At 46.0% G+C, this 27454-nt stretch overlaps 1 protein-coding gene across 1 annotated transcript in view; it reads right to left on the bottom strand.

Annotated features, from left to right (window-relative positions):
* LOC144770984 (putative cation-transporting ATPase 13A4) overlaps positions 1-27454 on the bottom strand; it is a 1004626-nt gene that overhangs the window by 768479 nt on the left and 208693 nt on the right. Inside the window, exons 4-5 of the mRNA XM_078655851.1 lie at positions 18187-18257; positions 2197-2277 (exon numbers count right to left, since the gene is read on the bottom strand). Coding sequence (XP_078511977.1) covers positions 2197-2277; positions 18187-18257 — 152 coding nt within the window. The remainder of the gene's footprint in view (positions 1-2196; positions 2278-18186; positions 18258-27454) is intronic.

Genomic DNA, 27454 nt, shown 5'->3' with positions numbered 1-27454 from the left:
GGCTGTGAACAGATTCTTACACTACTTCAAGCTACCTGGTCACCGATGAAGGGAACATTTACCCTCAAGGATGCAAACTAGGGTTCAACAGAAGTAGCAGCTGATCGCATCTTCCCCACATGTCCCAGTGCATGCTGCATCAGTACATGTCCCAGTGAATGCTGCATCATCAGAGCTGTGATGTTTCCAAGGTCCATGAATGAGCAGCTTCTCCAGTCCAGGTCTGTTCATTGCTCTCTTGCAGTCCTCTATATATGATGCTATAAACAGGACAAGTGCTTCAGTGCACACAAGAGCCTGACTTGATGAGAACCTCAGACATGGACAAGGGAATCTTGCCAGCCTTGCCTCTGTCACCTCTGACCTATGTGTGGAATTAAAGGGGCAAGCAGTGGATCACAGGAGGGGGCTGGGAAGGTCTCTGGTGTGTGAGGAGTGTGCACACTCACTGCCTGCAGCACTGTAGTCACTCCAGAGAATGGAGCCATTTGTCCCTTGACACTGATGCTGGCTCATGGAAGGCACAGCAGAGGTCTCTGTAACATCTCACTTACACTTTGCTGCTTGACACAATAACTCCCAAAGCCTAACATGGCGACTTACCATGAATGTGGGGGCCATCTTTGAACAGCAAGGCTGTGTCGTGGAAGCACAGGATCAACTCAAACTATGAGAATATGAGCTGCAGCTGTTTTCGGTACAGGTGTTTTTAGTGCAGTTGATGCAGCTGGCACTAAAATATTGGTCTAAGTGTAGGATTTGGCTTTTTGCATAATTTTGTGACAGCAAATTGCATACATTTCACAGACCTCTACTTACAGAATGTGCAGTTTGGAAACCAAAAACAAGGACTTCGAGCAAGCAAAGGACGACACAAGGAGAAGATGGACGGAGCGCTGAAACTTTTCACACTCACCCCCAGTCACAGACCTGGGTTGAAGACTGATTAGCATATAGCTGTGTCTGAACTGGGGTGGTGGAGTGAGCTAAAGAACGATGATGATTCAACCAAGAACTGTGGCTGGTGGTGAGTGTCTGAAATGTTTCAGCGCTCCGTCCATCATCTGGCCCTGGTCTTGTCCCGTTTAGACTTCTCCAATTCTATTTACTTAGGACTCCCCTTGTTTTTGTCTAAACGCTTACAAATTGTTCACAACCAAGCGGCCAGACTGATCTTTAAACACCGCAGTAGGAGATCGGCGAAACCACTATTGGCTGCTCTCCACTGGTTACCCATAGCCCAACGGGTAACATTTAAAGTAGGATGTCTGACTTTTAAGGCTCTTCACAGGAAAAGCCCCATGTTCATCAACAACCTAATTGTCAAGCATGAGCCTACCCGCAACCTTCGTTCAGCTCACCTGTCCCTCCTCACCCTACCCTCTTTCAAACGGAAGCGTCAGGGTGGGTGCCGATTTGCTTTTCTTGCCCAAAAGGTGTGGAACACTTTTCCTCTGACGATCAGGAGATGTACTAACCTTATGGAGTTTTGGAGAGCCTTGAAGACCTGGCTATTCAAGCAAGCTTCTGGATAGGTTAACTGCTTTCAATTTTCCTCACTGCCAGCGCCATGAAACCCTTGGGTGCCCGTGCGCTTAAAAAGTTTAGACTAACATAACATACCATAACATCTGCTTGTGTTTGCTTTGTTCGCCCTAAGTTGGCAGGGTATGCTCAGACGTGAGTACCTTGCTCACTTGGCCACTGGATTTAAGATAGCCTGACTGAAGACGGCTGGAATGCCAGAAACCGGTCCTCAGAAGCTTGTTTCTGGTCCAGGGAAGACATGGCTTGGCAGTTCAGGCTGGACTGTTCCCATGAGGCACAGGGTCAGACTGATTTGCATATGGCCATGTCTGAACTGGGGTGGCAGAGTGGGCTAAAGAATAGTGATGGATTAAACCCAGATCAGTTGACTGGGGGTGAGTGTCTGAAAAGTTTCAGCGCTCCGTCCATCATCTCTTTGTTTTCAGTTTTGCAAGCATGCATGTTGAACAATGTGAAACAATTTGAATCCCCCCAAAAATATTTTAAGTGCAGTAGAAGACCTCAGATAATGAGCCCCATAAACCTTCAAAGAGCTCTTGTTAAATCCTCATTTCTTCACAGTGCCTGTAAGTGCTACATGGAGTGCATTTAACACCAGTAAAGTGTAATGTGCTGCTCATTTTGAGCACTGGCTCAGGATCTTCCTACCTGATTTCTTGTTCTTCGCTTGTGAATCCGGATCCGAGCTTTGTGTGTATGTCGGTGCAGGAGTACCTGTCCTCCAGAGCCCTGAAATGAGAACACAAGACACTGTTTTGCATATTTTATAATTGACAAATATCTGACACATTTACATTCATCCAAGAGGCCTTCTTATTCCTTTACTTCAGATGGATTGCTACTCATTGATCTAAGCTGATTAAGATAGCTCAGTGTGTTAAGGAGCCTGCTGCACACACCTTTGAGCAACTACAGGAAACATTCTCCAAACTGACTCAGTCTTTCATCCATCTGAGAAGGCTAAAATGTGGTCTATTGAATCAGTAACGAGGAAGGGGTGTGAAAGGTTCACAAATGCATGCTTCAATATTGGTAAAGTTTGTAATCTTGGAGAGAAAGACTGCCAGGACCCAAGATAGCTGCTGCTAACACAGCTCCTGCGACTGGGTCCATTAATATATCACCATCCTTGTAACCTTCACCATCTGCGAACTTATAGACCTGACTGAGCAGCAGAGGGCAGAAAAGGTGGGCTGTCCAAGCAGCCTGCAGGTCCCAGTGCCACAGCTGGAGCTGGAGGAAGATGGACCCCCTTCTAGTGCTATGATGGAGTGTCACAACCTGGGGGGGGCAAAGGTGAGAGGTCCAGTGGCGACAGAACAGCCCATGACTACATCAGAGCCTAACCCCCAAGTTATATGGCCGGAGTGGCACAAGCAGGACAGGCTGGTGTATTCTAGGGCGTCCGTAAGAGAGGAGGCGAGGCACACACACCAGCCACCAGAAGCACCAATGCACACTCGGCCCAGATCTATCAAAGGACTGCGTCACTCAAGGAGACCCAAGAGCAACGCCATTCTTAAGTCAGATTTACCAAGCCACACAAAGCCGCCTTGCGTGACCCTGCACGGCTCGATGAATCTGGAGCAACACAAGGCTGTGAAATGAATTCCCTTGCATTACCGTGCGCTGGTCAAGAGTTACATGGGTGGAGCGTGTGTGTTCCTATGGATCCATCCGTGTTTCTTGGCGTATTCACAGATTTACTAAGGGAAGTGCACCTGGGAATGTGTCAGAGTTGTACACCTTCTCGATAGAGGAGCAAGGCATAAAATATCTTTATTTCTTCTCATTCTTCGGCCACACTTACATTATTGTCCCCCGCTCAATGTATCTTAGGAATGGCAGTTTTGATTTTAACATGCTAAGCAGTGTTTTAAGTGGGCAAAGCTCTGCCTCTGCTGAGCACTCACTTGGGTCCTTGAGGGTGCTGCCTCAGCAAAGGAAATCATCTGGAAGCCAAACAATGTATAAATTAGAGTGACGCGGCTGTACCCGACTAAAGACCTTGATAAGAAGGGCTGCGGAAGAAAGGAGAAGGACCAGGAGGACAAGGATGATGAGCAGTGGGAGAAGAAGGGCCATGAGGTGGACCACCAGGAGGGCTCGGAGGACCAGAGCTACATGGACAGGAGAAGAAGAGACCCCTAAACCATGAGGAGGAGGAGGGTTACCATTGTGTGGAAAAGTAAATTTTGCCATGTTATATGTGCCTACGTGTTCCCCATCTTATGCTATATGTGCATGATCGATATGTATGTATTCCCTTCTGATCGATTAAAGACGCATTTACAGTTGTGTTCATCTCTAGTATGCCAGTTTCCAGTCTTCGTGAAAGCAACGAATATCAGGCCTATGTAATCCTACGTTGCCACGTTTTACAGTGTGCACGTTAATTCATTGAATTATCCCCGTTTCTAGGCCTCAAAAGGGCCCGGACCCAGATTCAGCTCCTGTTTCCTGAACCCTCTCCGAGGAGCGATACAGCCCCCACCTGTATCCCTGACTCTTAGCTTACTTTCATGCCTCGCAGTGCCCGGCTCGGCCTGGCTCTGCCTCTTAGTCTGCCAAGAGTATGTTATGATTCTAGTTATCAGTCCAGCCCTCCTTTTCTGCATTCCTAAGCTACTGAATCGCATCAATAGTTTCCGTCATGGTCTAGCCTTTATGTCTCCATGTAAGAGAAATACTGTATTAGTATTATAGAATATTCCTCGCACACGCACTATATGTAGAATTATGTATGCACCAGTCTTAATGTCTGTTAGCCTTTGCCCTGATAACTTTTGGATTCTATCAACGTGTTCCCTAAACACGAGATACTAGATATGCCCGGGTACATGTCGCTCTGACACTCCAGACTTTCGTCTCCTCTTCTAGCGCAGAAGTCATAGCCCCCCAGTTCTCCCTAGTAACACGTCATTGCCAGTTTGCGCGCACCACTAGGTTAGAGGTCCCAGCTGCTCAGGTAGCCCCCTCCATGTTTCCGCCCCGTTTATGACATATTCTGTTACGTTTGCATCACATGTCTATGTATACTCCCTGTACACACCTCTTGTTACACCCACTTTATGCCTTATCTTTCGCGACTGCTACAAACTCCGCCTACTGCTACGCCTACTGTATTGAATACAATGTATTTGTTTAACTATAAATATTGTGCACTGTTATTAAAAGTTTGCTAGCCATTCCCAGATCCTGCCCCGGCAGCTGTCGGGCCCTGCCATCCCATTCCCATGCAGGCTGTCCTGTTCCAGTCCTTTATGCTTGATTAAAGCCTGTATACTCTAGCTACCTCGTATCTTGACTCTTATTTATTGAGCTAACCGTTTATTGATTATAGTCAAAAATAGATTAGGTAATTAATTATTTATTTACCACATAATGGCGCCCGAACAGGGACTTGCCCTTTCCCCACGCGCCGGAGAAGCCACGCAGGCCCCCTGATCCTCTGCAGCCGTGACGGAACCATACCGTGCACGTGCAGATATTTCTGCTTCAAGTATCCCTCAGGCCCACGGAGGAGACGGAGGTTGCGGTCCAGCGTCCAGACGAGGCGGTGGAGGAACGCGGCGAGTCCCGACCAGAGCCCAAGCCGAGAGTCCAAGGTCCGAGGTATCCGGAGGCCCACCTGTAACTGAAGTCCGAAGTTCGTCCGTCCGTCGTCGTAGCAGTCCAGTCCAGTCCGAGGCCTTCCGTTCTTGCTGCCCGGTGAGTACCGTTGCTGGGGTAGTATCTAGACAGGGTCAATTAATTTGTCTCTGGTCCGTGGGTTTGGGTACACAGATCCAACACGAAGTGTTCACCTAGGTGGGCGCGGGTCCTGACGTGTCTCGTTATGAGACCGGTAAGTTTCGTACTGTTTTAGCAGTACATCTAGTCATTCTAGTAAGTTCTGTTCTCGAGAAATTCATGTGTTCTGTTCTCAGTATTCCAGGTAGTATTCTGTCCGAACTGTTAGTTTAAATGTTATTCCATGTGTTTTCAATGTCGTGGTATGAATGATTTGTTTTTCAGTTATTATTGTGTTTATTGTGTATTGTATTTTGTGTCCAGACTCCAGCCTTAGTCATGCCTCTGTTCTCAAAGTTACGTCAGTTAAGAACTAGAAAAGGTCTGCTCGAGGAAGCAGTTCCTGTCCCGCCTAGGGACAGTCCAGGTCATTTTATGTATCATAAGCATGGCATAAGTGCCATATTATATCTAGACTTATGGGTCGAGTATACCAAGGAATTAGAAGAGAAATATAGATGGCCCGTATCAGGTACGTGGGATGCCGAGTGCATCATGCGAGTAGAAGAAGCATTATGGAAAAAGAAAGCCAGACAGTCCCAGAAAGATGCCATCGAGTTATGGCGCAAAGAATCTCATAAAAGAACCGAAAAAGAAATCAGAAAGTCAGAATTAAGTAGAGAATCCTCTGAAAGAGCCCAAGAAAGGGAATTGATCGAAGTAGGTGAACGAGTTAAAGCCGAACAGTCAGACAGACAGAGAAATGCCCTCATTAAGGGTATGTATCCTCTTCTTGCCGAGGGCTTGCCAAAAGCAACCCCGGAAGCACCATGTAATTTTCCGCCGCCATTAGTTCCGATTAGGCTACGTCACAAACCGACCGCAGCTGATATTTTTCTCTCGTCCTATTTGGACGACACAGTCCCAGAATATGCGAATCCTGCTCCGCCAGCTCCAGTAAATAATGTAGTTCCTGTTCTTCCAGCCACCGGGGCACCTGTTACAGCACCCGTTACGGTACCCCCGGTCCAGGCCATAGTACAAGTTCCCGCTACATCAGTCACTCTGCCAGCACGAAGAGTATCAGTCGACGATTCCAGTTTAGGGGCCGCGGGGGGAGGTCCTCCTGGTACCCCGCCGCCACACAAACGTGTAACGTTAGTCGAGTTACATGAACGTGCGTTACAGCGTACGCCCAAATATCAGTCCGTTGGAGATATCAGACGAGCTCTTACCGAATGCCGTTATGACCCAGTCCCAGGCGATGATAATATGGTTATATATTCATTGCGTGTAAGACGGGTGACCGAGTATTTGGACACCCTACCGAATATGAAAGAAGATCTAGACAGAATATATCGTTTCATCCGTACAGGAGACGATTCAGAAAGTATTGGCGAAATCATGTCTCTAAGGAAAGCTGAGACCCAGCTCATGCTATTAAAATTTCTAATCAATTGTTTAGTAAGGGAACAAGATTGTCCGACTAAAGATCCGACCGAAATGAAAGTCCTGACAAGTTGGAGTGATAATATAGCCGAGGGTAGACACAAGACACTCAGTAGTATAGAGAGTATGTACAAGAAAATTCGTAAGGAAATAAGGTTACACGACAATCGTAAAGCAGCACAAGTAAGCGAGAAGGAAAACGACTCTTCTACTGAAGAGGTAGACGACGAGAATCCCACCAGAATAGCGTATGTAGGTAGAACTAGACTTCCCGACCGACATTCACGCCTAGAACACAAGAAAGTTTTCTCCCTTCCAGCACCAGAACAAGGTTCTCTAGAACAAGTATTTCAAGCTACCGATCACATTCTGAAATCACGTATCGGTTATAGTGAACTTAGCACCATGCATGAACAAGAACTAGCCCGATCAGCAGTCCGATGGGTTACTGATTCTACCACTTTTCCAGACGAAATAGTGGCACAAATATTTCTGAAACTGCCCCCAGCCGAGCAGCGACTGGTGGGTATGTATATGATCCAGCACCTCATCACGCTGTATGAGGGACAACATTCTGATCCAGGTCCGTTACATGATGTTCTGAACGAGTTACTCCAGTATAAATGGAAAGGTTTAGGTACCGATTTAATTAGTGTCATTCTAGAACAGCGCCACAAATATAGAACGTTTCTGAACCCGCATTTTGTTCACGTCTCACCTCCAGAAAGTAAACCATTCTACATGGATAGACAGAATCCGTTACGAGAAGTACATCCAGTTAGGACACCGGATGGTGAAATGCAACGAGTATTTGTTTACACCCCTATTACAAAGATGGAACTCTTAGAGATGAAGAAATTAATTCCCTGCCACGACAAAGATCCAGCAGGGTTCCATCGAGAATTAAAAGACATGCTCCGTATGGGAGAATACACGTATCCTGATATCATTAAAATGCTAAAGGTCCTGTTGCCCGCAGGGGTATATGAAAAACTCAAGGAAAAAGAATGGGAGGTGGGAGAAAAAAAGATTGATTGGACAGCTCTAGAAGCTGAAGATAAAATACGAGTACCAGGTACCGGTCTTGGGGAGAAATGTAAAGAATTACCAGAGTTATTGATTCAAGTTTTGCCAAGATTATTAGCCACGAAAAAGGAAGATTGGGATGCAATCTCAGCATGCAAACAGAAACAGGATGAAGACACTAGTGATTTTTATTCTAGATTCGAAAAATGTTTCATTATCAACAGTGGTTTGAAGACAGGTAGCGAGTCATACCCTCATCTTTTTGTTACTAAACAAGTCGAGAATTCAAGTCCACAAGTTAAAAATCGAGTTTTGAAAGTCGAAAGTACTTGGCAAGCTAGTACCCCGTCACAGATGCTCCAGATGCTCCAGTATCACCAGAATAGAATCAGGGAAGAGCAAGAACATGAAAGGAGACGTATGAAAGACACGAAAATGAAGGTACTAGTTGCACAATCTGTTCCACAAGACAGTCAGAAGAGGGGTCCGAATCAAGCCAATCATCCTGCAGCTCCCGTTAAAGGGACATGCAATTATTGTAAACAGCCAGGTCATTTTATAAACGAGTGTGCAGTTCTGAAACACAACATAGCAACTGGTAAGACTAAAGAAAGACCACGTCCGCCTAGACAAGAGCAAGTTTCACAGACTTCTCAGCCACCACAGAATGCACAACAGACAGTTCCAGCACCGCAGCCTATCGCTGCAACACAGCATGTTACACAGCAGATGTACCAGTATGCCCAGCAGAGTATCCAGAGTATCAACCGTATTCATGAAACAGCCTAGAGAGGGAGGTAGGCTTGCCTCTCATCGAGATACCTGTAGATCAAGAGGGTCCCTATGTACACAGTCAAGTATTGGGGAAATACAGAAAGTTTTTGATTGATACAGGGGCAAGTAGGACTACTATCAGTCATGACGAGGTTCCAGGGGCTCCGCTCTCAGGCTCTAGAAATGTTTCCCTTGGATTTTCAGGAAAGCCTATTGTAAACGAGATATCAAAGCCAGTTACTCTAGAAGTTGGTCCATTGTCCCGAACTACTGATTTGTTACTTACGAAGTCATGTCCAGAAAATTTGTTAGGCATCAAAACATTGAAAGAATTAGGTGCAGTTATTTGCTGCTCCCCAGAAGGAATACGTTTGTTTTTAAGGGATTTTAAAGGTCACTATGTATTACGAGATTTTGATCCAAGATTGTCCAATGTACCGCAGCATTTATGGGCGCAAGGTCCAACTGATGTAGGTTTTATGCAAATCACACCCCATCGTGTGACCCTCAAGCAAGGTATAGTCTTGCCACGAATCAGACAGTACAGATTGCCACCTGAGGCTGTAGCAGCCTTATCCAAAATTATTGACGAGCTCATTGCTCAAGGAGTGGTTGTAGAAACTGACTCCAATGTATGTAATTCTCCTATCATTCCAGTCATGAAACGTACTGATCCAAATGCACCTCCAGTATATCGATTAGTGATTGACCTTCGAGAACTTAATAAATGTATCATACCCCAGTATCCAGTAGTCCCAGATATTTCATCCCTATTAACAGCCATTGATTCCGAAGCTACATTTTTTACTGTAATCGACCTCAAGAATGCATTTTTCAGTGTTCCGATTCATCCAGACAGCCAGTACCTTTTCGGTTTTTGTTTAAATGGAAGGAGCTATAAATTCACACGAGCTCCTCAAGGTTTCACAGAAAGTCCTAGTATTTACAGTCAAGCACTTAAAAGACAACTAGACAACATTCACATGCCAACAGACACTGCCCTGCTCCAGTATGTCGATGATCTACTGATCACAGCCCGTTCTGAACGTGATTGCGAACGTGCGTCACTTACAGTTCTGTATTTCCTAGCCGAGATGGGGCACAAGGTGTCCCCTTCGAAGCTTCAGTTCTGTGTCCAGCAAGTGATCTACTTAGGCCACTTACTGTCCAAGTGGGGTAGGCAGTTGACACCAGGCCGTATCCAGTTAATAGCGAGTCTTCCACAGCCCAAGACACAGAAGGAGGTACGTGCTTTTATCGGCCTTACTTCTTACTGCAGACAATGGATTCCTCAGTATGCATTTCTAGCCAAGCCACTGATACAGTTAACGACACAGGAGGCAGCCGTATCGACTGTCCTCCCTTGGACCCAGGAACATACACTTAGTTTTAATGAATTAAAGAAAGCCTTATGCCAAGCACCTGTTCTAGCAACACCGAACTACAGTAAGCCTTTTACACTTTTTGTCACAGAACGTAATGGTACTGCATTATCTGTTCTCACACAAGATCAAGCAGGACAATACAAGCCTTGTGCTTATTTTTCGAGCACATTAGATCCAGTAGCCCAGGCTTTGCCTGCGTGCCTCAAGTCAGTTGCAGCCACAGCTCTAGCTATCAGACAAAGTGATTCCATAGTATTAGGGCACTCCCTGACAGTACAAGTTCCACACTCCGTGGAAGTTCTTTTAAACCGAACACAGACTCAACACTTGACTATTGCACGTTTAACAGGTTACGAACTGACACTGTTCCAGCCACACATAGAAATCTGACGCTGCACCGTTTTAAATCCTGCTACACTGTTACCGTCAGTTACTTCAAATCCTGTCACACATGACTGTGTGGAAGTTATTAACACTATGACTAAGCCAAGACAAGACCTGACAGACATTGCATTACCTACTACCGACCTGACACTTTATGTGGACGGTTCATGTATGAGAACTAGTACAGGAGAACTAGTAGCCGCGTATGCAGTGACTACTGAAACTGAAGTTATTAAAACACACCGTATTGACACCCTGTCTGCTCAAGCAGCAGAGCTAGTTGCTCTGACCCAAGCCTGCATACGTGCCAAGAACCTGAAAGTAAACATATATACAGATTCACGTTATGCATTCGGAGTTGTGCACGACTTCAGAGTGCTCTGGCAGGAGAGAGGTTTCATGACTTCTCATGGAACCAAGATTCAGCATGGTCTCCTCATTCAAGCTCTGTTAGATGCAATACATTTACCGACAGCTATCGCTATCATGAAGTGCAAGGCACATACGAAAGTTACTGACATCATTTCCCAAGGTAATGATCTAGCAGATCGAACAGCCAAGCTTACAGCTCAGACACCAGACATTCCAGTTAACAAGACACAGACATCCACTCCAGAACAGACTACTTGTATGACAGTTAAGGACCCTACACAAGATGTCATAGACATACAGTTACATGCTACTCCCGAAGAAATCAAGAAATGGTCCGAACAAGGAGGGGTCCAGACAGATCAGGGATGGGTGACGAAGGGAAAAGCCACATGGTTTCTCCCCGACTCTATGGTTCAAGTCATTATTAATACCGCACATAGTCCAGCACATCTAGGAGAAAAAGCCATGTTAGACAGTATACAGAACCTTTGGTTCAACAAACACTTACGAGCTGCAGCCAAGCAGAAAGTCCGTACTTGTATGATATGTTGCCAGTTCAATCCAGGTAAAAGTGTCCCGGTGGAACAAGGTGGATTCCAACCTCCTGACCACCCTTTTGAAGTCCTCCAGATGGATTATATTCAGATGGAGCGATGTCGAGGTTTCAAGTATGTCCTTGTAGTTGTATGCGCTTTGTCCAGGTGGACAGAAGCATATCCAGTTCCAGATTACACAGCCGCGACCACTGCTAAGCAGCTGGTTCGTGAATTCTTCCCCCGTTATGGACTCCCTAGGGTCGTGTATTCTGATAATGGCCAGCCATTCTCATCTGAGCTTATGAAACATGTTTCCCTTTTGTTAGGGTACCAGTGGAAGTTCCATTGTGTGCGCCATCCAGAAGCAGCCGGTCTCGTAGAGAGACATAATCAGACCCTGAAAATCCGTATTGCCAAAGTATGCAAAGAGAAAGGTGTAGACTGGCTAGTTGCCCTGCCAGTTGCTCTATTCTTTATGCGCATGGTCGCACACTCCAGATTAGGTCTGTCCCCTTATGAGGTCGTATTCGGCCGCCCCCCAAATATGTGGGGTACACCTAGACCCCGCAGTATTACAGATGTTTCCAGTAATATGTTGACAGATTACCTAGCTTCCTTGATGTCTGCCCTACACTCTTGTCGTTCACAGGTTGCCGCTGCATTTCCAGACAATACTGAAGTGAAACCACATGAGGTCATTCCAGGCGACCTCGTGTTGGTCCGGAATTTTGATCGTTCAAGTCCGCTGGAGCCTCGCTGGAAGGAGCCGAGATTAGTCCTTCTGACCACCCGTACGGCCGTGAAGTTGGAGGGCCGCAAGGGTTGGGTCCATCTGTCGCATGTCAAGAAATTCCATGGACTCCGTGATAAAACTTTTGCCAAGAACATTTCCAAGGACTGTTCCATCTCTAAAGACTGCCTGAAACCAGACTCTAAATCAGACAGTATTCTCAATCCCGAACTGAAAGTTCCTCTGTTAGAGAAAACTCCGCAGCAGGAGTATAAATTAAAACTCCGGTCTAGTAAAATAAGTCAGCCAGTTTAATTGTCTAAGTCCCCCTCGGGTGAAACGGTTAGACAGGTATCTGACATGTATGAGATAGACCCCCATAGCGAGAGAGTTAGTCAAAACTCTATCCGATGTATCGTTTTTCTAAGTTTTCTATTGTTTCTAAGTTTGATGGTTACCTGCACAAGTTATGCATTGCATTTATGTTTTCCAACTTCTCATGTAAATAAGTTTTCTAATGCTACAGTAGAGCACACATTTAGTGATCTGCCTCCTCACGAGCTATCCTATCGTCTTGCTATGAGAAATAATACATTCATTAGAATGTTACACTATTCACACCAGACCAGCAATGCTACTAATTGTTGGGTGTGTGGTCGACTCCCCCCTTTCCAGACACCGAAGGGAGTTCTGCCACTCTTTCCTTATCCGTTTTCACATAATGGTTCGTGTGGAGCATGGTCCACGTTAACGTCATCTTCAAATGATATGTCCCTTCTGAATAGAACATGTTTTCCAGACAAGCAAGGTCTCCCCCATAGAACAGGGTTAGATCTAGAAAATGAAGTTTATAATTTAGGTAATTATTCTTCGAATTTTATGGTCCTGAATGTTCAGTCTGATACTACTCCAGACTTACCTGCTATTTCAGTACTACCAGTCAAAGGCGAATTATGTGTCAGAAAGAATGGTTCCGCACATGTAGGACATAGTGATTGTACTACTACTGTCGAGTATAGTGACAGTGGGAAATCTATTTTCAAAGCTTCACGTCATTCTTATTTTGTTTGTGGTCAGACCGCATATGTTCGTCTGCCCCTCGATTGGGATGGAACATCTTACATTGCCTTCCTACTGCCACCAGTTTTTCCAGCCCCATCTGATTATCACAGAAACACACATCTAGTACATGTCAGACATAGAAGGGAGATTGAGTCCCCAATTGTCGATCAAACTGAAACTGCTCTAGAACAATATCAAGATTTCAATAAAGGTTTCTTCTTCTTTATAGGACCTGTCCAGAATAGTAAGTTAATACGTAGATTAACCAGAACCCTTGAAGCAGTATTGAATGAGACTACTTCTGCTCTAAGTAACTTAACCGAAGAGCAATCTGCTATGAGATTTGTCGTGCTCCAAAATCGTCTCGTTCTTGACGTCATACTGGCCGATAGAGGAGGAGCATGTAGAGTCATCGGATCTAGTTGCTGCATTTTCATTCCTAATAACGCGCCGTCTGTTTATTCAGCTATAACCAGACTTCATAAAATTGCCCATCAGTTACACCAGAATCCAGGCACCTGGACATGGTCCGGTTGGCTCTGGAGTATCATATCTGCCTGGGGATGGAAAGTATTGTCATTTCTAGGTATTGCAGTAATGATCATATTCAGTTGCTGCCTCTGTATACAATGTGGCCCTGCGATTTGCGGCATTTGTGCTACCTCTTGTATCCCTAGTCCTAAGTCCCGTTCCAAGACAATTCGAGACGAGCAAATGATGCTATATGAAATGATAGATGGTATCATGAATATAGATGTTTCCTGATGGAAACGTAGGGCACAAGGAGGGAATGTGGAAAAGTAAATTTTGCCATGTTATATGTGCCTACGTGTTCCCCATCTTATGCTATATGTGCATGATCGATATGTATGTATTCCCTTCTGATCGATTAAAGACGCAATTACAGTTGTGTCCATCTCTAGTATGCCAGTTTCCAGTCTTCGTGAAAGCAACGAATATCAGGCCTATGTAATCCTACGTTGCCACGTTTTACAGTGTGCACGTTAATTCATTGAATTATCCCCGTTTCTAGGCCTCAAAAGGGCCCGGACCCAGATTCAGCTCCTGTTTCCTGAACCCTCTCCGAGGAGCGATACAGCCCCCACCTGTATCCCTGACTCTTAGCTTACTTTCATGCCTCGCAGTGCCCGGCTCGGCCTGGCTCTGCCTCTTAGTCTGCCAAGAGTATGTTATGATTCTAGTTATCAGTCCAGCCCTCCTTCTCTGCATTCCTAAGCTACTGAATCGCATCAATAGTTTCCGTCATGGTCTAGCCTTTATGTCTCCATGTAAGAGAAATACTGTATTAGTATTATAGAATATTCCTCGCACACGCACTATATGTAGAATTATGTATGCACCAGTCTTAATGTCTGTTAGCCTTTGCCCTGATAACTTTTGGATTCTATCAACATGTTCCCTAAACACGAGATACTAGATATGCCCGGGTACATGTCGCTCTGACACTCCAGACTTTCGTCTCCTCTTCTAGCGCAGAAGTCATAGCCCCCCAGTTCTCCCTAGTAACACGTCATTGCCAGTTTGCGCGCACCACTAGGTTAGAGGTCCCAGCTGCTCAGGTAGCCCCCTCCATGTTTCCGCCCCGTTTATGACATATTCTGTTACGTTTGCATCACATGTCTATGTATACGCCCTGTACACACCTCTTGTTACACCCACTTTATGCCTTATCTTTCGCGACTGCTACAAACTCCGCCTACTGCTACGCCTACTGTATTGAATACAATGTATTTGTTTAACTATAAATATTGTGCACTGTTACTAAAAGTTTGCTAGCCATTCCCAGATCCTGCCCCGGCAGCTGTCGGGCCCTGCCATCCCATTCCCATGCAGGCTGTCCTGTTCCAGTCCTTTATGCTTGATTAAAGCCTGTATACTCTAGCTACCTCGTATCTTGACTCTTATTTATTGAGCTAACCGTTTATTGATTATAGTCAAAAATAGATCAGGTAATTAATTATTTATTTACCACAATTGCCAGAGGGGACCGGGAACACATAGGTGAGGAGCAACAGGACAAGGAAACTGGGAGCAGCAGACCCAGGTAAACAGATGAAAGAAGACCAGCACCAGGAGAGCAATGGAAGAAAGGACCAGAGAAAGAAGAACCAAGAGGGAAGAAGCAAATGGAACAGGATCAGGAAGACCAGAGGCAGAAAGGACCCGGTTCAGCAGAAGGCCCTGGATCAGAAGGACTAGGAGGGATATGAAGGATAAGGACGTCCAGGCCCAGTGGGGCTGGGATCAGATGCTCCGCGAGGGCCCGGCTCAGGAGAATCCTAAACCAGAGTGACAGGAACGACATGAACCAGGGTAACACGCAACACGCAGCATGGGAACTAGGAGGACGAGTACCACAGGGATGAGAAACACCGGACCCAGGAAGGGCATTACCAGGAGGACCATGATAGAGGGGACCAATGTCAGATGGACAAGAACAAGGTCGAACAGGGGACCGGGAGGACTAGAAGAACTAGGACGACCAGGAGGGTCACGGAAACCTAGGCCAGTAGCACCAGAAGACCTGATGCATGAGGACAGACGAAGGACAAAGAAGCACCGGAACTAAGACCAAGATGACAGGGGACCAGGAGCAGAAGGTGGGCTATGAACGGGGATTCCCCTTCCCCATTCCAATTTTAAAAGGGATTTATTGATAGTTTACCAGTGCAATTACAATTACAAGCCATTGATGAGCTAAAGACCCCTGAGGACCCCTTTCCCATTCAAAATCATGCTGAAAGCCTGGGGGGGGAGTTCTAAAATAGAAAAACATTTTTAGTTTTGGAATCCAGTCATAGGAATGGTGGCGTGCTGTCACTTGCAGCCACCATCGCTGTTAGTACAGTCAATTACAGAGGGTCTCAAATTAGCGCCTGCTTAATATATATTAATAAGGCAGGTCATTCTTCAAAGGATGTAAAGAAGATCGACTGCTGAGGTAAGTACATTTTTCTTTGTTATGTTAATTTTTAAAATTATTTCTTTATATTATGTCTTGTCTCTTCGACATACTTTGCCTTGTGCCATGCTCCAATACTGTTGGTCGCGCTGTCGCTTAGAAACATCAAAAACAACAGTAAGGTACCCGCAGCAAGTACACTATTCCCCACCATGTTCAAGAGTTACCAGTCGCCATTGGCCTCCAGACAAGATACTAGGGAAGGATGTTGCAGGACTTCCTAAAGACATGGGGTTCTTGTCATTCTATGCTTTTTGTGTATTTTATGTAAACTTTTTTGAAGACAAAGAAAGCACAATTTGTCATTTATGTTATCAGAAACCCCTGAGGAGAACTACTACATCTCTGTAAAAGTTTCTTTAAATCTTTCAACTATGGACCAGTGACACTGTTGCAATGTGTAAACAGAAGTCGCCCAGCACAGATGGAAGCTGATGGTATCTCAGTCAGTCAAACAAGCTTTATTCGACATAGTCATAAAAGCATTACAGATAAAAATGTATTTATAAAAATAGAGTTAAGATTTATACAGAAATTTAAAACAGTTCTAAAATTCAAAATTCATTACAATATTAAAAAATCATCATATTAAAATACATCAGATATTCAGGTAGAAGGTGATTTATCAAAAGCCTATCCCTTTACATTTTTGTTCCTAATAATCCATGGTATCTCATCTATCTGCTACCATCCACAACAGAACAGCGGAGTATCCTAGGACACGCCCACTTTAGCAGAAAACACAACAGGCAGCTCCTATGAGATGATAGTTAAGATTCGCAGACAATAGAATGGGCCCTGTGTATGGTCAACAGTCATGGATCCAAGAAATTTAATGTTTTCTTCTAAGACATGTCCATATTGGACAGATGTTGCCAGTGTCTTGACAGCAGACCCCCCAGAATCCTTTGTTGATTTATGCGCACTTCACCTTTGCATATTCAGGGGCAGCATAGCCCTCCCAGATCAAGAAGTCTAGAGCTGGACCTGATGTGATCATACATAACACAGGGGGGCATATTACCAACGATTAGCGATATTTATCGCTAACTAGGCTTAGCAACGAATTTTTTATCGCTAAGCATCGCCGGAAATTATCACTGAGATAACGTGCTATTAGCAACGTTTATCTCCAAAGCGATAAATTTTCCGGCGATAGCGTGAATATCGCTGAGAATACTGCGATATTCACGCATTAGCGACAAAATGCTCTTAGCCACCTCCCATTGGATAACATGGCTAAGAATTGGTCAGAGCAGGCATTAGTTTTTGGCGATAGCGGGAATATTTCCATCGCTACGCCTGCCTTGCTAATAGGCGATAGCGACGTTAGCGACTGCTTTCAGTCGCTAACAGGTTGGGTACGCCTACTTTGCATGTCATTAGCGATAAATATCGCTGACATGCAACGTGGGACCCAAACCGCTCGCTATCGCCTAAAGCCTAAAGCTGTCGCTAACTGCTATTAGCGACAGCTTGCTAATAGAGCCATAGAATTATCTCCGCTTAGAGGCCGTTTGATAATTGCCTATCGCCCTGCTTGGTAATATGCCCAAGGGCCTTCAAGACTTAAAGGTGAGGCCTGAGCTCAGGAGGTGTGGCTTTCCTGGGAAAACTCCCTGCAATCAGCATGAAGACTTCTGAATAGAGAAAAGTTTGGGCTGGACTTTTCCCATGAGGCACAGGGTCAAGCCTGATTTGCATATTGCCATGTCTGAACTGGGGTTGCTTGGTGAGCAAAATAACAATGGATTAAACCCAGATCTGTGACTGGGGGTGAATGTTTTGCCATTGTGCAACATTCCGTCCATCATCTTGTGTGTTTTGATGCTCTTCTCATAGGCAGCCAGAGAAGTTTCCAGTGGGTCTACCAAAGAGAAAAAGAGGATATATTGCTTTATAAACAGATGTAATACAGGTAGGCGTATCGTTAACATGGTTTACTTTAGCAGTCTTTATCTGGATGGCACAGAAGGATTGTCTTTAACAGGCCTTGAAGAGGGTAGGACTTTTGTGTTCTTCCTGGGAGTTATGTGACCTTCCATTGCAGGAGCCGGGACTCCGGCTCAACCCTATGCCGGGCTCTAACAGGTCTAAGATGCCCGAGGCGATAGGATGCTTGAACCTCCCCCACTTCCATAATACAAGCTTATGGCTGGAGGCAAACAGTTCATCAATTCCTTGTGTAGAGAAAACGAACCATACCCAATTTTCGTGAACCGGTTCTCCGAGCTGTCCCAAACATACCGAATCTTCTGTACCTGAATACATCGGACCTGCAGAAACAAACATGACCGTATCAGAAGACCACGTCATCCCGCCACAGTGTGATCATATAGGAGAAGGTTACATATGCAACGTTCAAAATATCATCCTTCTACGAATTTATCTTAATGAGTTTTGGGTCTAAAAGAAAGGGTACTTTGATAAATGAGTTTTGCCTATTGATCCCCACTGGATTATTCTCTTCTTGGACACCCTGGTTCATGGACTGTTGCTGTGGATGAGTCTCACTACCAAAGGCTCAGTCACTATCAGCTCTGTACAAATGGAATACGGATTGCTAACTACAGGTGTGACTTTTTTATGATACGGCCCATTGCCGCTACGGTAATAAGCTCTAGGCTGGTTGAATGTGAACACATGCACACACTTGTGTGCACATGTGTGGGGCTGTGTTTAAGACTACCCTCAAACTCACTCAAGGACCTGTGCACGAGTAGGCTCTACCAGAGGGTACCCTTCGTGGATCGTTGTTGACTTGTGCAGGCTTTATAATAGTATTTATAGTGCTTTGTTGTGTTATAAACTATCGGTAAAATCTCGAAATCTTCCCCAAACTGCAGTTTCACCATAGTTAGACCAAGGGACTCAGTTGACGCACCAATATTATGCTAAGTCAGGATACTGAATTCAGGTATGAACTTCAAGATTGATTTTTCTCTCAACAGGCTCCTAATTATATTTGGGCCTTTGACTCACACTACTGGGTCACATTGATTACTCTGCTGGTCTGCTGGAGGATCAAAGGCCCTCTGACACAAAAGGGTAACTAGACAGAAATTAGGCAAGCATGTGCCTGAAGACTGGAGTACAAGCGGGCACCACCTCCACTGAGGAGGCCTTGGACTGCTCTGCCTTGCTATCCTGAGAGAGTCACGTGCCACAAAAGATTGCGTGGTTCTCAGAGGATTGCGGACTAGTTTCTTGTGAAGGACCCACATCCTTCACCACTAATGAAACGACCCACTTTCTTTTAGGTGAGTAAATGGCAGTGTGATTGAATCTTTGGGTGACTGACTAGGTGTGTGAGTAGCTCTATGGGTGAGTGTCTGTACGGGTATATGAGTACTTATAACAGTGGCTGTATTGGTGAGTGACTGTGTGCATGAGTAACTGTATGGGTGAGTGAGTGGATGTGTGTTTGGACCTATGAATCAGTGAGTGGGTATGTACTAATTGGTATTGGTGTGTGTATGGTTTCGACAATGGTAGTCTGTATTTTAGAGTGGGAGTATGAAAGGTTATATTAGTGTGTGAGGAGGTGCATCAGATATTAAGTGGATGATGTAATCTGTGATGTCATCAGTGATGTCATTTGAGATGTCATGAGTGATGTCATCAGTGATGTCACTGACCATGTCACAAGTGATGTAATATGTGATGTCATCAGCAGTGCATTGCGGGGCGCAAATTATTGTTGGCTCAGCTCACTATAACTGCTGAATTTCTATGGTTTTGTATGAGTGAAATGTCAGCCTAACTATAACGTCCCTGAAACCTGTGTTTTTCCCAGTGAATTTCTAAGGTTTGTTAAAGGCTAAAACAAACTATAACCTCTTAGCAATCCCACTGTATGGGCCTTACTGGAGGTAAGAGGAGGGGTTGGTGGCCCCCAAGGACATCTTTGTGGGGCAACTACCCCTCATATTACCTCCAATAAGTCCTAGAAAGCAGGATTGATAAATTCTCATAGCAGGCCACTCCCCCTCTGCCCACCACTCTGCGAATGCACCCCTTGGTGCGCTCTTGGATGGGAATTGAAGACCCCTTCGCTGCTAGGGGTCCTTGGGGGCCAACAAGCCTACAGTAAGCACTACACAGTGGGATTGTTGAGGGGTGGACACAGGCCCCACCCCCTTTCTCCACCACTCTGCAAACACGCCTCCTGGCACGCTCTTGGTTGAGGATGAAGTCCCTATGCCTTCGGAGGGTCCCTGGGGGCCACCTTGCCCTTCTGTTACCGCTATAAGCCCCACACAGCTGGATTGCTGAGAGTGGTCAGAGGCCAGACCCCCTTTCTACACCACTCTGCAAACACACCTCCGTGCGCACTGCAGCTTCGGGGATGAAGTCCAGTGCAGTCCTTGGGTCCTCAGGACACAAGGGGACCTCATTGCCCCACTGCCAGTGCGCCAAGAGGCACATTTGCAGGGTGTTGTAAAAAGGGGCGTGGTTTTGGACCACCTATCTGCAATCCTACTGTGTGGGGCTTACTGGAGGTACCTGGTGGGCTAGTTGGCCCCTAAGGACCCTCACCAGTGAAGGTAACTTCATACCCAACCCAGAGTGCGCCAAGAGGTGCGTTTGCAGAGTGATGCAGGAAAGGGTTGAGGCCTCCTGCAAGTTGTCGGTTTCTTTTATTTTTTTTGTTTTAGGAAGAGGAGCTGTGTGGCCCCCCCTTTCCATGAGCCTTTTGGGCCCAGGGGACCCCATCCCCCAGGGCCTGAGGAATTTAAAAAAACACATTGAAAACTATAGGGGGCGCGAGGCCCCCTCCTGAGGCCGATTACGGCCCCAGGGAGCCCATCTCCTGGGGTGAGGCCTTTATTTATTTTTAAAGGGGAGGCGTGACATTCGACCCCCTTCCCAGGTTGATTTTGGCCCCAGGGACCCCATCCACCGGGGCATTGCCACTTCTATTTATTTTTTAAACTGAATTTAAAGGAAGGGGGCTGAGCATCACCCGTCCTGAGACCATTTTCAGCCCAGGGGACCCCATCCACATTTTTTTAAAATTTATTTTTCTAAAAGAGGGGCGCTGTGCGACCCCCTTTCCCAGGCTGATTTTGGCCCCTGGGACCCCATCCCCAGGGCCCAGACTTTTTTTAATTGAGAAAACAGAGGGGGGCTGAGTGGCCCACCCTCCCCGGCCATTTTTGGCTGGGGACCCATCCCTTGGGTCATGGGCACTAGTCCCTGCTGGCTCCCCGCCTCCTGCAGGAGCCGGCATTGCTTTTGGACAAAGGGAGCTGCAAACATGCAGTTTTTCTGCTCTCACTTCTATGAAGCGAAGCAGATGTTTGCCTTGGCGGGGCGGGAGAAGTGCACTCAACAGACATGATAAATGCCCCCAAATATACAGTCATTACTCATTACCCAACATATCATTTCTGCTAACTATACCTAAACTCACTCAATTCAATCATTTCTGCAGCTTCTCAATCCTTATATTTCTAACACAATATTCAAATCACTCTCTTTTTCTCTTGATTAATTCTAAGGACCTAATTATGAAGTGTGGCTCAAATGGTTGGAGCGGCAGACCCTGATGCAGAGGTCTAGCCCGGGACCAGGGTTCAATTCCCCGCCTTGGCGGTTCTTGGGCTCAATTTCCACGGACCTGATAATTCTCGCCTCAGTGCCTATTCTAATCATGGGTCCCACTCTGCAACTCTGGGCAATAGCTTGCTTAATCTCCACAATGGCCCCAAAAGCGCTGGGATGCCTGGCTTCACCCTGGGGGTTGCCCAGGAGTGGACACTCACAGGGAAAACCAGGAAGGGTTCCTAAGCGGTATATGGACAGTGCCGGGACACTACCTCAGGGAAGTAGCTGTGCGCTCTATAAATACCGATAGATTTACATTTACATTTACATTTACATGTCCGCTGAAGTTTTGAAGTTGCCTCCAACCGACATTGCTGCGGATCGGGAACCGACCAACTTCAAGTCGGCGGTTTTTACCACAATATTTGGATGCGACCGCACATGGTGCCGTCATAAACTGCCATTTCTCAATGGGAGCTTGTGCGGCGGGTGGAAACGGCCCGCAGCACAAACTCTCATTGAGAAATGGCAGTTTGTGAACATCCCTGTACTGTGCGGTCCCTCCGACTGCTGCCTCCGACGGCATGAATTGTAATGCGTCAGTCGGACTGCAGCAGTAGATGCGGTCCCGACCCCAACCGACAGTTATCGATTGCGGTGCAACCGCATTGTAATGAGGCCCTTAGTCTGGGATGTATTTTAAAACTTCTAAATCTTTCCTCAATTTCTTCTTGCAATCTCAATCTACCTTGCTTCTGCAGCATTTATACTCATTTTCACTCTCCTTTCATTTAATTCTCTAATAACATTATGTTCTACACCATTCTGCTCGAAGACCCCCCTTCCATTAGTATTTTTAAAGGGTTATTAAAGGGTTAAGTAAGTAGTGTAATAGGTCTATTTTCTTTATTGATATGATGCTGACTCTTAATTTCAGATAATTAATTGAAAGGGAAATCCAGATCAACATCATATTCCTCTAACAGATCTTGTCCTTGTAGAATTGATAAAAAGATACTACACAGTAAAAAATAGCTCAGACGAACAGAACCAGGTATGTAAGTAGATATACAACTACTGCTCATAATCAGAATTTCCCTTTAATTAACAAGCAAATGAACGTGTTTACTTAAAATTGACATTTGAATCATTTCTATTATCTACATGTTCATTATTATGATAAGAGTCGTGTCAGTGAGAAGTGCACTCTTTCACTTATGAAAACTCCATTTTCTATTGTAAGCAGAGTCACAGCCCTGAACCCTGGCTGACGCAGCGGCAAATAGTGACGTGCGTATTTATAGTTTGAGGTTGCAGCCTGAAACAGAAAGCACTGTGGGTATAAATGTCATTATTTTAAGATTGTACTGCATACAGTGTAAACGAGGCCACTGCTATTGTGTGGCAGGGGCGGACCAAATTATGCGGTAGGGTTGACTAAATGATGCAGCAAGAAAGGGGAAATTATGTGGCATAACGCAGCACATGGGGTGATAATATTATTACTTTTGTGACATTTCTACACATGGTAACACCGTCTGGGCAATTTTACTTAATTTGCACCAGTTAAAAGCCCAAACACAACTATAATCGATTGAAAGACGACCAGTCAACCTTTGCAAAGTACCTTTCCCTGCGCCGGGACACATGTTGCCACGTTTTTGCAACTTTTGCTCCATTTGAGCTAGAAACAATGTGGCATATTAACAAGCTGAAGTATCGCCGCTCACTTCCAGCGCCCTATTAACGAGGGCATTGCAACGCCTGCCACAAGCCCACTTTGCATGTCAGCGAGAAACATCCCTAATGGGATGCAGGGTGGGCGTTCCCACGTCCAACCACATGTAAAATGTGGTTGGAGGTGGTAACACCCTATCACCAAGGCAGGCGTTGGGAGAGGGAGACCTGCGATAAACTTGTTTATCGCAGATCTCCCAACGCCTGCTCTGATCAGGTGTTAGGCATTGATAACATGGGGGAGTGGATCATAAAGCTGAATCCACCCCCCCCATATTATCAAGGCCCACATTAGCGCGTGACAACAACGCTTGTTTTCACGCGCTAATGTTCACTATCGCCGGCTATCGCAGGATTTACTATTGCCTATGTTTTGCGCGTTGATGATAACGCGCTAACACAGCGAAAAAGTCCGGCGATAGCTGGCGATAGTGAAATGTGCGATGTGCGTTTTGTAACGCACATCTTGTTAATATGCCCCAATATGTTTTGATGAAATGTTTAGTTCATGCAGCAGATGACAGATTATGTGGAAAATGCAGATAGAGCCAGGGCTACCGAAACACATAATTACAGTTTCCCTGAGTATAATACAGGCTCCCACAAACTGAGTTAGTGTTTAGGGATAAACAAGTGCTTTTAAAGAATACGTTTTAAAAATAGGTAATCAGATTGTACCCAGTGCCAACATGTTGAGTGAGTGAGTGAGTGAATGTATTTCTAAAGCGCACTAATGCCGAGGCGTCTTGGCACTGTACATGGTAACTAAGATATTTGCTGGCCAATGTCCTATAGAGTAAAAAGCCACGTCTTGATTTCCTTCCTGAACAGCCTATGGTTGGAAATTCGTCTTAACTGCTGTGGTAAAGAGTTCCAAAGCCTAGAGGCCAGAGGGGAGAAACCCTTCCCTCTGCAGCGTTGTCTATTGATCTTACAGACCAAAGCCAGCCCTTCAGAGGCAGACCTCAAAGATCGGTTTGGCTGGTACCATGGGAATAGGTTTTGAAGGTCAGAGGCCCCCACTCCCGCCAATGCTTTGTGAACCAAACAGAGTGCTTTAAAGTCAATCCGCCTCTGTCAAATGTCAAATGTCAAATTCTCTTGTATAGTGCACTTATCACCGAAGAGGTCTCAAGGCACTCCCCTGAACTGGGAGCCCGTGAAGCTGCCTGATGGCCTGTGAGGTGGAGTGATATTTAGGCAGGTGGAGAAGTAGTCTGGCTGCGGCATTCTGAATAGATTGCAACTTGGCCATTTGAGCGCACCCTGCTCCTTAGTAGAGGGCATTGCCATAATCTATTCTAGAAAAGATAGTAGCGATTATGACAGATTTCCTAAGATGATATGGAATAAACGGTAGAATCTTTCGTAGCCCCTTAAGCGTAAAGAAGCAGGCAGAGACCACCTGATTCACCTGAGGCTTCCAGGACAGATCTTTATCGAAAATGAACCCTAGCTTCCTTGCTTTCGCCACTGGGACCGGACAGGCTCCCGCTGGTGTGGGCCACCAGCTTTGGTTTCAGATAGACGCTTTCTGTCCAAACTCTAGGACTTCCGTCTTTTCTGTGTTCAACTTCAAAAAGTTCAAGTTCATCCACTCCATGACCTCCGACATACAGCCGGAGAAATCATCAGCCTTGGAATCCACAGAGTGGGACACAGAGACGATCAGCTGAGTGTCATCAGCATATGACACTAGCTTGAAGCCCAGGTTCTTTATTATCTTTGCCAAAGGGGAGACGTAAATGTTAAACAAGGTGGGCGATAGCGCCGAACCCTGAGGGACTCCTCCTGGGAGGGAAAATTTGTCTGACTGATGGCCATTCCAGACAATGACTTGTTCCCTGTCAGATAGAAAGGAGGTGAGGAAATCTAACGCTGGGCCCTCGACACCAACATCCTGGAGCCATTGGATGAGTACCCCATGATTTACGGTGTCGAAGGCCGCTGTTAGATCCAGCAGAACCAGTGTGACTCTGCCTCCCTCATCCATCCCTTTCCGAATTTCCTCCGCTGTCATCAGTAAGGCCGTTTCCGTGGAGTGATTTACATGGAAGCCATGCTGGGTGCCATCGAGAATATGGTGTGTCTCGAGATAGGAAGATAACTCCCCATTCATGGCTTTCTCCACCAGCTTAGCTGGCAGCGGAAGGCAGGAGATGGGACGATAACTCTTCTCATCGGAGGGGTCTAACTTTGGCTTTTTTAGCAGGGGGCGAATACAGGCCTTTTTCCAAGCTGATGGAAAGACTCCCGAGCTCAAGACCTGATTCAAGACCGGCAATAGTAGGGCACTTATCTCTGCCGGTGCCAGATGGAGCACGAAAGGTGGACAAGGGTCCATCGGAGAGCCTGACTTGGTTTTCAACAGCAAGTCAGCCAGTGTATTCTCGTCCAAAGGGGAAAACAGTGAAAAGCCACTTTGTGCTCTGCAGGCGCCGCCGTGCCCATCTTGCTTGATCTGTATCCTATTAGCTGCTCTGGACAGATCGTTATACACGGATTGTACCTTATTCTGGAAGTAGGACGCCAGCTTATCCGTAAATGCTTTGTCTGGCTAAAAGCTAGCGCCCCGTGGACAACTCAGAAGGGTGTTAACAGTGGAGAATAGTTCTCTACTAGAGTGGGCAGCATCTTGGATCTTCTTAGAATAATAGGAGGTTTTCACCTGAATGATTAGGTTCTTATAGTCCTCTAGTGCAGCACAATAGATTTTCTTGTGGGATGGGTCATATTTCGTTCTCCACACCCGCTCTTTCTGTCTGCACTTAATTTTGGCCATTTTTAAATCTGACGAATACCAAGGAGAGGAAACCCGTTTCTGCAGCACTCTAAGTGCCTTCTCCAGCGCTACCAGGTTGGCCGTATTAGGAAGGCTGACTTGTAAAGCCGTAGCCGCCTGGTTGGCATCAGGGTAGGCCCCTACTCTTTCCTCAAGAGCACCTAGTAAATCTGACCTGGTGACTGATTTCCAAGCCCGGTATTTCCTGGGGGGGACCTAAGTCTCCTTCTAATAGAGGAGTTGGTGAGCAGAATGGTGAAAAACACTGCAAAGTGATCAGACCATACCATTGGCGTTACCTTGCTTTTTGCAACATGAGGCATATTAGTGCAGATAGCGTCCAAGGTACGGCCCGCATTGTGAGTAGGTTCATTCACAATCTGCTCCAAATTATGACAGGAGAGTATGTCCAGGAGGTTAAGCGTCTCCGGGTTATTTGTGTTCTCAAAGTAAAAGTTAAAATCTCCCAGAATAGTATAATATTTGTGCTCCAGGGAGTTCTCTAGGTGGGATTGGATTGCCGCTGAAAATGGGGCTCTAGGGCAAGGGGGCCTATAAATTAGTAAGCCAGAGAACGAGGAGGTATTGTCATATTTCAAAGTGAAGCACCCTCCAGGCTCTCAGGCATAGCCTGCAGAGTAAGCAAGGATCGGTGGATTATGGCTAAACCACCCCCCTTCCTTCAGCTCGGCTGATATTTGCAACTGTATAGCCTGAAGGGACAGCGATGTTCCAATCAGGGTCACTGCTATCGTTGACCCAGGTCTCTGTAAGAAATAGTACATCCGGATCTTCTGTCTGTTTTAGACACTCAAGTTGGTATTTGTGTCTGGCCATCGACCTCACAGTGAGTAGCACACGGCTAATGACCCTGTTGTTCTCTTTCGCAAGCATAGTGCCCACACTGGGATTATTCGGAAGAGGAGGGCCCCTGCCTCGCCCTGACACGATGTTCTGCCCCTCCATAAGTTCCTCCTTCAGGTTATGCCGCGGACAGACCCAATCGACCTATCCCTGATATGGGGATCGCACACTCCTGTGCTAAATTTTAGAAGGCATTCTTTTGAATAAATTAGTGTATTGGGTGGACCAGGGGGACTGGCGCAAGGCGCAATCCGTGCGCTGACAGGCGCAGACGGGCTTGCCTTTGGCGAGCAACATGTTTATAAGTCCAATCGATGACCCTTTTATTCAGTATAGCAGGTGCAGTGGCACTGGGGCCCAAAGGTGTTCGGGGCCACTCCATCTCAATAATGACTGCCTTACTGTACTGAAGAGGCGTGGCCGCTCACTGTCCTCGCTGGTTTAGAGCTGAGAGCATCCTTGCTGCAAAGAGACGGGCAGAGTGTGTGAGCACCTTACTTCAGAAAGGGGCAGAGTCTGATTCAAGATCTGATTGGTGGT

The sequence above is a fragment of the Lissotriton helveticus genome, chromosome 7 (genome assembly GCF_964261635.1).
Source record: "Lissotriton helveticus chromosome 7, aLisHel1.1, whole genome shotgun sequence".
Classification (NCBI taxonomy): domain Eukaryota; kingdom Metazoa; phylum Chordata; class Amphibia; order Caudata; family Salamandridae; genus Lissotriton; species Lissotriton helveticus.
The sequence above is the reverse complement of the archived record's forward strand: the minus strand, read 5'-3'. Positions and strand labels throughout refer to the sequence as shown.